Source organism: Oncorhynchus gorbuscha, linkage group LG14 (assembly GCF_021184085.1).
Source record: "Oncorhynchus gorbuscha isolate QuinsamMale2020 ecotype Even-year linkage group LG14, OgorEven_v1.0, whole genome shotgun sequence".
NCBI classification, from domain to species: Eukaryota; Metazoa; Chordata; class Actinopteri; order Salmoniformes; family Salmonidae; genus Oncorhynchus; species Oncorhynchus gorbuscha.
In genome coordinates this window covers 53673037-53683833 of record NC_060186.1, presented here as the reverse complement: position 1 = coordinate 53683833, position 10797 = coordinate 53673037, and the positions used below count along the sequence as shown (strand labels likewise).

The 10797-nt window shown below is 38.6% G+C and overlaps 1 protein-coding gene across 4 annotated transcripts in view; it reads right to left on the bottom strand.

Moving 5' to 3' along the window:
- Positions 1–3046: 3046 nt before the first annotated feature.
- The window catches only part of LOC123995108 (cyclic AMP-dependent transcription factor ATF-3-like), a 30701-nt gene continuing 22950 nt past the window's right edge, over positions 3047–10797 (bottom strand). The window contains exons 3-6 of one of the 4 annotated variants that reach the window (XM_046298443.1): positions 7080–7163; positions 5751–6005; positions 5367–5474; positions 3047–5046 (exon numbers count right to left, since the gene is read on the bottom strand). In XM_046298443.1, the coding sequence (XP_046154399.1) occupies positions 4774–5046; positions 5367–5474; positions 5751–6005; positions 7080–7124 (681 nt within the window). In that variant the 5' untranslated portion in view covers positions 7125–7163 and the 3' untranslated portion in view covers positions 3047–4773. Of the gene's footprint in view, positions 5047–5366; positions 5475–5750; positions 6006–6695; positions 6991–7079; positions 7164–10797 lie in introns of those variants that run through there. The other 3 variants (XM_046298445.1, XM_046298446.1, XM_046298447.1) reach the window with 3 other exon arrangements.

The window sequence follows — 10797 nt, the reverse complement described above, 5'->3', positions numbered from 1 at the left end:
GGGGCTGACCCTGGTGGTTGGCATTAAGCTGGAATTAAAACACAATGACAACTCTGCAGCAGTGGAACTAACATTTCACAAGGGACCTACAATTGCTGTTGAGTGCATGCTGTTCTCATATGAATGTATTGCATCAATTTTCCACATGAACTGAACATCATGATACTGTATGTCTGAGAAGCTTTCCTCATAGTATATTTCCTGTAAGGGCACAGCATGGTTTCTTGTCTTGCATCACCCAGAGCTTCATGACACAGTGTCAACCCCACTATGATGACTCATCTGACCCTGACAGAGAGAGGTCAGTTTATCAACAAACTGACACAGCTCAGAGGAGAATGGATATCTGGATGGGGATTTATGATATAGATATTGATTTACAGCATCCATCAATCAGTTCATGTGTGGATGCTTGTGGTTGTCCTGTACTACATAAGGAATCCCAGAAAACTTTGGGGATTCATTCAAATGTCACGCCCATTTTGTAATCTTGGAAGCAGGTCAGGATGTCAAGTAGGGCTCCCTATCATTGCATGAATTGCAATGTTGAGACAATTCACATTTCTGTAAGGGTTGCATCATTCCTGTTCTATATTTTGTAGAGCAACTGAGAGGCATTGCAAATGGTACTTGATGTAAATGTTTGATCATGTTTTATTATCTGTGGCATGAGAATGAGTTGAGTGCTGCAAGGCTGAAGGAACAGATATGATGGGATACAGTGCCTTCAGAAGGTATTCACACTCCTTGACTTTTCCACATTTTGTTGTATTACAGCCATCATTTTTAGATTTTTTTTGTCACTGGGCTACACACAATACCACATAATGTCAAAGTGGAATTATTGTTTGTAGAAATATTTACAAATGAATTAAAAATGAAAAGCTGAAATGTCTTGAATCAATAAATATTCAAACCTTTTGTTATGGCAAGCCCTAAATAAATTCAGAAGTACACACAGTAAGTTGATTGGACTCACTGTGTAATATTAGAGATGAACATGTTTTTACCTCATCTCTGTACCCCACACATACAATTATCTGTAAGGAAGGCCGATTGTGACTTTAAAACAATTACAGAGTTTAATGGCTGTGATAGGAAGAAAACTGAGGATGGACCAACAACGTTGTAGTTACTCCACAATACTAACCTAATTGACTGAGTAAAAAGAAGGAAGCCTGTACAGAATAAAAATATTCCAAAACATGCATTCTGTTTGCAGCGATTTTCAAGCATAGTGGTGGCTGCATCATGTTATGGGTATGGTTGTAATCATTAAGGATTGGGGAGTTTTCCAGGATAAAAAATAAATGGAATGGAGCTAAGCACAGGCACAATCCGAGAGGAAAACCTGATTCAGTCTGCTTTCCACCAGCCACTGGGAGATTAATTCACCTTTCAGCAGGACAATAACCTAAAGGCCAAATCTACACTGGAGTTGTTTACCAAGACAGTGAATGTTTGGCCAAGTTACAGTTTTGATTTAAATCTACTTGAAAGTTTATGGCAAGACCTGAACCAGTAGGTATATTCAATGATCAACAAACATTTTGACAGAGCTTGAAGAATTTTTAAATGAATACTGGGCAAATGTTTCACAATGCAGGTGTGGAAAGCTTTTAGAGACTTACTGTCAAGTTCGTTATATGGATCAGACCAAGGCGCAGCGTGGTATGCGTACATTCTTATTTATTTAAAGGATGAACACTGAACAAACTAACAAAATAACAAAACGTGAAGCTATACAAACGAGTGCTGACAGGCAACTACACATAGACAAGATCCCAACAAACACCAAAGGGAAGTGGCTACCTAAATCTGATCCTCAATCAGAGACAACAATCAACAGCTGTCTCTGATTGGGAACCATATCAGGCTAACATAGAATTACAAAACCCTAGACATACAAATATCCTAGACAATAAAAAAACCCTCGACATTACAAAACTAGCGTACCCACCCTAGTCACACCCTGACCTAACCAAAATATAAAGAAAAGGTCAGGGTGGGCGTGACACTTACCCAGAAAAACTCACAACTGTCCTCACCGCCACAGGTGATTCTAACATGTATTGACTCAGGGGTTTGAATACTTATGTAAGAGATATATTAGTGGTTTATTTTTCATATAGTCTTAACAAATTACAATTACAGAGCATAGTTCGTTGACAAAAATGACAATTCAATTCCACTTTATAACGCACTTTTTTTCTGAAGGCACTATACAGGATAATAACATACCTCAGCCTCCGCAAGAGTCACAACGTGTTTAGGGAAATGTGTCAGAGTAATCAGTTATCTAAGTATTATCCATGTTTCACAATCATGTTCTAGAGAAACACGGAAGAAGATTCTGTAGAAACACTACAGGAAAACCGCTGGTCGGTCAGTAATTTGATCTACCGTAGCAGTCTGTGACAAGAATAAAGACGTCCCACAGTCTGGCTGCATTCTGGCTGTTATGAGTATTGAGTTACTCATGTGTAGTTATCAAAAACCACCATCAGAAAAATGGGATATGACTTTTTATGGAATATGGACCACAAAACGATGGGGTGGAGTGAGGGATACTTCTGTTCTGAGTGAAACATTATGTCACAGCCTATCTCATCAGATAACACCCAGTGAACTATACTGAGCAGGCCAGGCACAGGAGAACACACTCTTCCAGTCTCTCCCCTGCCTGGCCCGCCCTCAATAGAGTCTTCTGGAGGGAGACATGTCCTGGCTTGTCCTCAGATGAACGCCAACACAAATAATGTGCTGAGATGCTAAACATGTTCATGAATATTTATTTTGCATCACAACTATGCAATGTCGATATACCAATGCCATTGAATACCATGCCATTGAATACCATGCCATTGAATACCATGCCATTGAATACCATGCCATTGAATACCATGCCATTGAATACCATGCCATTGAATACCATGCCATTGAATACCATGCCATTGAATACCATGCCATTGAATACCATGCCATTGAAAAAAATATGTTTTAAATGATGTGAATCCTTCCCCAGAAACAATAGAAAACAAAAATATTTGAAGTATATATATATATATTTATTAACAAAGTATCAAAAACAGAAAAATCAAAAGACAGAATAGAATTGAGTACTTAATTGGTTTCATCTTGTGGTTTTACCGGACTTGATACAATGTGATATTTCTCATTACACGAATACTTTTAGTGAACAATGTTTAAGTGAGAGAAGAAAATGGAAGGTGAAACAGAAAAACAAGACAGGTATTGAAGAACATAAAACAGGCGTGTCATCCTTCAAATGAAGTATTTCAGTAGTAAGCCCCCAGCCATGACTAGCATGCCTGTTTGAACACGAAACTCTGAACTACACAAAAACAAATAAAACACATGGACGCCTGCGTCTCTCACCGTCTTCCTCTCAAACGTTTACTCACAAACACACACAGATAAACAGTACCTTACCATAAACCACACATGAATATAGAGACAAAAGCTACTATTGATCATAAAAATGTGTTGTTTGCGCAATGAGCCTACCAAGAGGAAGTGGCAGCATAACCAATGGACTGAGGGAAGAGGGAAGGGGGTTGTTTGGCAGTGACTTGGTAATTGCAGCCAAACACTGAGGCAATTCATGTCATCTTCCAAGACTTCAAAGTGAGAACCTCAGACAAGCATAGTGCTAAATAATTCCACTTAGATATCTAGCTACTTATACCTAGTGGTTCTATTTGATAAGTCCAGCTTCAATAACACAAACAAACACCTTTTTGAAGACAATAGGGAGGTGTAAGTTGGTTTACATATATGTTATACAGTAAATACACACTTGTATACACATGAACAAAATGTAATAGGAAACACACAAGCATAACTTCAACATTTCAGAGAAAATACGACAGATCACTACGAAATCAGGGTCTAGTCAGAATACACCAGCTTACAGAAATGTAATGACTGATTTTCAAGAAAAGAGTTCCGGGTCTAACAGTGCCATTGTCTGTCAGTAAGTTAAATGAAATGCTATCTAAGTGAATCAACATTACATGCACTCCCTATATTGTCCTCTTATTAGAGGGTTCCTGTGATATGAACTACACCTGTATTGTCTGAGTTAGTGGTAGTAGTAGCAGCTTCAGAGGTTTTTGTTAGGCTAGTCAAGGGGGAAGAAAGTGAGCTATAGCCAGAGCTAATACAGAATATATTCAATAACAGCAAACACTTCATACCTACGTATGCAAAAAACTTTCAATATGACAGTAAAAACACAGCTATCAATGTCACACACAGTACACAGCCATTAATATCTCTCCACGTGTATTGTGTGCCATAAAGATAGCTTATACAAGTAGTATTTTTCCTCAACAAGCATATATCTCAACTGACCAGTGAAATCATGTGCCTTTACCACTTTGACATCATGCTTTAGTACAAAAATAGAGAAACAGTAATTTACCTCAAATAAAATTGTAAAAGATTTAAGGAAACAATAAATACATTAGATGTATTTCTATGTTTTAGTGCTTTGACATTCGCCCTATGTGCCGGAACAGCCCAAGCCACCCTAGGTGGAACACGGGGTGTCCGTCCTTGTGCTGTCCAGTCCTTCCTCTTATCACCAACCCAGCTGCAGTCACTATGTTGAGGAGCGGAACGTGTAAAGCTCCTTTGCTTTGATGGCCTGAAAGAGCCTTCACTTGATGCAGGTACAGAGTGCAGTAGCCAGGGGAAGGTGAGTGCTTGAGTGTGTAAGTAGTATCCTACTACCCCAGAGTGGGTGGATCAGAGATGGCCACAAGCAGTTGACACTGAGGTGTGGTGGTGATCAAGCTGACCCATCTGCAGGGTTCCATCCTTGATCTGCTGGATGAATAGGTTTCTCTCGTCCTCAGGGGTCTGGCCGTTCTGGGCCCGTACGATGCAGGTGGGCCGGTGGAGGTTCAACATGTAGACTAACTGCTGCTTCTGGTTCTTCAGCTCCTCAATCTGGGCCTTCAACTCACTGTTCACCAACTCTAGTTTCTCAGACTCCTGGAATAGTAGTTTGGTCAGATCCTGTTAACCATGTTGGTACATCTTTTGAATACTCAATTATGTTTAGTGTAATTGAGTTTGTATGCAAATAATTACATTGAGCCCTTACATAAAAAAGGGGAACCTCTACCCTTCACTTAAATCATAGGAAAATGATGGGAGATTAAATAGAAAGTATCACTGAGGCACATTCATGAGGCTCTAACTTTATTTGAAAAACCTTTTGAATAAATAAAGATATTGCATAATATAACACTGTCTGGCAGCCTCTGGGTAACATGTATAATCTCTCTCCATCCCAATAAGGCTGTACTGCCCTTTAAAATACATATTGAACTTACCTTTAGCAGACAATCCGTTTTTTCCTTCTTCTTATTCCTACATTTGGCAGCAGCTACTTTGTTTCTTTCTCGTCTTCTTTTCCTCCTCTCGCTTTCCTCCGGGGTCGCCTGATAAACACACATTGGGAAAATGAACAACCTCGAATAACAGCACCAAACTAGTGTGCTAAAATGTGTCGGTAAACATGTAATTACAGTGTTCTGTATAGCTACGAATTAATTTACCACTGTCTCACACAATTCGGTGAAAACATAGGCCTATACAAAAAAAAATCCCCTATAAGATTTATTACTATGTAAGAATTACTATTGGCTTTGTGCGGGCCAACAAATAAGTGAAAAGGAGTAGATATTACAGTACGCGGCTAATGTCGACATCCTTACCAGTCTCTTGACACTTGTGGCTTCTGACGGTCTGTCTGAACTTGAGCTTGCACAGTCGCTCATGATATCGGTACTCAGTCCGTTGGACAGCCGCCTGTGCTGAATAGCGTAGCGCAACTCCTCCTTTACCAGGGGAGTGAAGTTGGTGAAGTCCTCGAGCGTGAGTGTTCCAGGTGGGGACAGGCAGGGCACAAAGGCTGACGCACTGATCTCGGACAGGCTGAATCCCTGATGCTGAAGCATCATTATGAACAACTGAAACAAAAAGTGGTGCTCTGTCACGTAACGCGTACTAAAATCGAAACAAAAGCAAGACAACAACCCTTGGACACTGGACTGAATAGAACGTCAGATAAGCAGCAACATCTTGACAAGTGAGCAAGACGATTAATAAAAGCTTATAGAAAAGGTGTATTCACGTCAAAAAATATAGTTTCTTGCTAATGTATACCATTGGAATATTTTATAGGCCTACAAAAGAACGCTAGCGTGTTCTCTGTTATGGGTGTGATACCTTAGGCTTAGAGGCTACGTCGCTACAATTCCACCAGACACAGCAGTTAAAGTTTTCTACATTGTAGCCCAATGTAACCCAACAATGTAACAATACCGGCAAATTACATCCCTGTTAAACAATGTAACAATGCGTGTCACTTTTAAGGACAGTAAATGTAACATCTACCCAGTCGTCGGGTAAGTACAGTTCATTTATAATTCAAGTTTCAAAATAACTAATAAGACAAATATAAATAAACTAGTTTAATTCACAAAAACAAAAGTTACGAGTAGCCGAAGAATTGTGCATTTAAACCCGTTTTCTTTATGAATGGACATCGGTCCGTCTTAAACTATGCAACATTTCGGCTGTTGTGGGCACCCTAGGCGGATCTTCTGACACTTCGATCCAACACCGGAAGAAACTTCTTATTAAGAAAATAGACCTACCTGATTATGTTTTCAGTGAATAAATTGTGTTAGACGTTGAAAGGCATTTATTCGGCTCCTGGGTGTGAGACTCTTCTGTTCTGTTAGGAAAGTTACAGTTGTCGACTGAGCGTTGCATCACCCCTTTTTATAGTGGACTCTTCGGCATTTACTAGTTGGTGGGCCGGTCGTGGTGACGTCATCCTATTTATAGCACTGTGGAAGCTTAGTTGCGATGATGCAATCCAGCAACCCTTTGTAGCACACCATAAAAGGGCAGGCTCAACCCCCTTTACTCACAAGGAATTTAAGTCGTAACATTTCATAATAATGAGCAAATACAGACGTAATAGTTGAATGATCAGAGGTGTTTTTTCGTCAAGTCTATGTAAAAGCCATACATACCTTCAGCGAGGGGCTTGTCCATCTCCCTGTTACCATATCAGTCATATCATCTCTAGCATTCAGTGCAAGGGTATGTCTCCGCTACTAGCAAAAAGAATAATAACATTATTAATAATAAAACATAGTTTATCAGGGAGCTTCCATGAAGTAGCATATTGCCTCTGAATTTAGCTTCTGAATGAAGTAAATGTACATTGAACGACAGTAATATTTTCAAAATAAGGATTTGCCTTTCAAGGTAGTGTAATTTTTGTTTTTTTGTTTGTGTGCTGTGTGTTGCTTTTGGATGTTATGTATTACTTATACCTAAATTACTTAGATTATTGAAATATTATAATTGTAGAGGTCATATCTGATGTTAATTACACGTTTATTACATAGTTATTCATTTAAGTCAATTACAAATCTTGAATGCTATGGGTGGCCAAGTGTCAGGACTTTATATATATATCATGCATGAGCTATGGTCTCAATCTTACAGAGGACAGTTCATTTAGGTCTCATGGAAAAACTGATATTTGGAGGACTTGATAACAGGCATAAAATCCCCACTATTCATTCCATGGTATCTTTGTTTGATTCCAAAACAAGATTAAACTGATAGGAAACTGTGGCAAACCATGCTAGTGAGACTGAAGTAATATAGGGTTCACTGTTTTAATTTCTTAGTTGGAAAATCTTTCAGTTGTGGGTACACATAGATCAGTTTTAGTTTCTTGGGCTAGTTAAACGTTTTACTTTATATATTTATATATAAGATATAAACTTCTAAGTCATACTTGCATTTCAAGAGGTTTCAATATTTTTGCGAGGGGGCAAGGTAAGTTTTAGTTTTATTGTGTTTTGTATGTCATAAACATAAAGTGAGGATGGATGAAGATATTTTTAAAATTATATTTTAAAATATGAAATAGCTTTTGAAATCTTGATAATTGTTCATAGGTACTGGTGGCTCACTTGAAAGTGTTTCACTATAGTTTTGCCTCTGTTCAAGCTGTGCTGGCCTCTGGGAGAATGGTGGTATGTGTTTGGAGTAAGCGAGTACTGCATTCCTCTAGTTGATGTGAAGTGCGGCTTTCTGATGATAGTCAGGTCAGCCAGTCTCTCCCTGGAAAGGCAGCATGTTTAGGTTTAACCAAAACCTCAAAGTAAATTTGAAGTGATTCTTCATACCAAAATGTATTGATTTGATTGACTTTATCTGGTATGATGAGATCATCGGGACCTTTATGTGTCATGGTTATTTGAGTGTTGTTGATACATGTTGTATACACTCTCAGAAAGTTCAAGGCATATAAACAGTTACGCTGAGCCAAAGGCCATGAGCAGTTTTCCAAACATACAACATCACCCAATGCATCTAGACAGCCTGGACTCCCAAGATATAATCACGTCATAGTATTTTACGTCTCACCACACATGCAGACAGGTGTTTCAAAGGTCTAGGGTCATGCCCGACCCTCAACAAGATGTTGGTCTGTGATACATCACATACTAACCCCACTTGCTATTTATACTGTATGATCAAATCTGGCTTGCTATATCATTTAATGACTCTCAATTGAATATGACAATAGGAAATGTTGATAATGTTTTGTTCCTCATGGTTTATGAAGACATTTTACTTCCTTAAGTTATGTCCTCTTATTCATCAATTTAGAAGTTTCTGGAAAAGGCAGGATGTTTTGTCATTCTGCCACACTTTAGCCTCTTCTTGTTATGAGCTGTGACCACAGTTTGTGGACCGTGTGAAAAGCAAGCAGGACTAGTCGGTCACAAAGTTTCATTAAGTGTGAAACACACAGGCATCTCTCCGGGCTGTTTCTCATTCCCCAAATCTCTTTAGCAAATGATGGAGAGAGGCTAAACATTAACTCATGTTGTGCAACTATAAATGTCCATCCATCATGACAAAGCAAATTGATTTACTAAACTTGTGTCCGTACAATTTTATGGCTTGCTGGTTTACTTCCACAAAACGTTGATGTTTGTTACTTATTTAATTGATGATGGCCTACCCCGGCCAAACCCTAACCCGGACAAAGCTGGGCCAATTGTGCGCAGTCCTACGGGACTCCCAATCATGGCCAGTTGTGATACAGCCTGGAATCAAACCAGGGTCTGTAGTGATGCATCTACAGGAGCCACATTTTACAGGAGAGTTTGGAAAGTTTAGGTTGAGTAAGTTGTTTTGCAAGATATTAAATCAATTCCATACAGCCTGTCATGATTTTGATGAATTTTCATGTATTTTAGTATACATTTATATTATATTCTGTTTGTTTATTCAATAGGGGTAATATGTAGACTATTTTGGCTATACATTTACATGTTTTGCCCTTAATTTTGTTTCATTATAGGATACTTTCACTATTTATTTTGTTGTGGCATCACTTTAACTTGTATTTCGTCATGTGACAGCTACAATAGACGTTCCAATGTTTATACTCCATAGTGATATACCCTACATAACATGGTTCTCCCTACTTGAAAAAATGTCGATACTTGTTGAGTCTGACAAGGCACAGAATACGTAATCGTTTCCGGGAAGTGATCCTGCCTTTAGCATTATAGGCAACCAGCTGGAATGTGGGAAAACGAATCAGAGAAAAGGTAGAAATAATTTTAACTAGGTTCGAGGGGTAGGCAGTCAGGCTATACAAGAACCACTTTCGATCTGAGTGAATCACCACCACATTCCCGTAAGGTGCAGAACATTAGTCATGAACTGCAATCCACCTGCACCGAGAAACGCTCCAATCTAAAAAAGTATGTAATATTACTATTCAGCATTAACGTCGAAATACAAACATTTAACACAAATTGTAGGGTCTCGTTTTTGGTGGATGTATAGTTTATAGACATCCCCCACCATCATTAGTAGCCAGAATTCACTGATGCAGTCAGCCATGATTGTTTGGAACCTGTTTTGTGAACATTTGCTGAAGAAATAGGCAAACATAATCAACAATATAAAGATAAATGAATGAATTAGGAGCAATAGTAGTAGTACTAATATAAATAACAATAATACATGTATTACATAATAATATTTAAACAACCATTGAATATTATATTAATTATTATTAATGTTATTAGTCAACAACATTAAACCATAGCATTGTTGTAGGGCTAATGCCACCATATTTATTAAGAGGGGCTTCAGAAGTGTCTTCATTTCGTTTTTCTCCTTTATAGAATGTGTTGACATGTCTCTTGGTCCATCATGGCTGGTTAGTTGATAGTTATCTAGTGTTGCTGAGGCCATAACCCATGAGGTGTCTTAATGAGTATAGTGAACAGTGAGTGTCATAGAATTCCCCAGATAATTTGATACATACAGTATGAGATCTAGGGAAACCCTAGCGGATATTCAGAGACATTGTTCAAGGCCTCAGTATTACGAGGCCCTAATTTAGGATGGTCTTTAATATAAATATTAAAGGATGGTTAGCAGTAACTTCCCTCTGTTACAAAGGTCACTGAAATCAGGAAGTAACATGTACTGCCCTTCATCGCAACCACAATTACAGCTAAAAGGATCCTGTGAGCAATGGCTGGCAAAGGTGAGGGCAAAAATTAGTCTAGATGTAAATAGGCTCAGTGACACTTGGTGACGATGCACTTTCACAAAGCCAAAGTTGGCGAGATGAGCTCACTACGTTCAAGACGTTGACTGACACGGTAGCCTTTAAATAATCGTTTGTAGCTTTCTCAA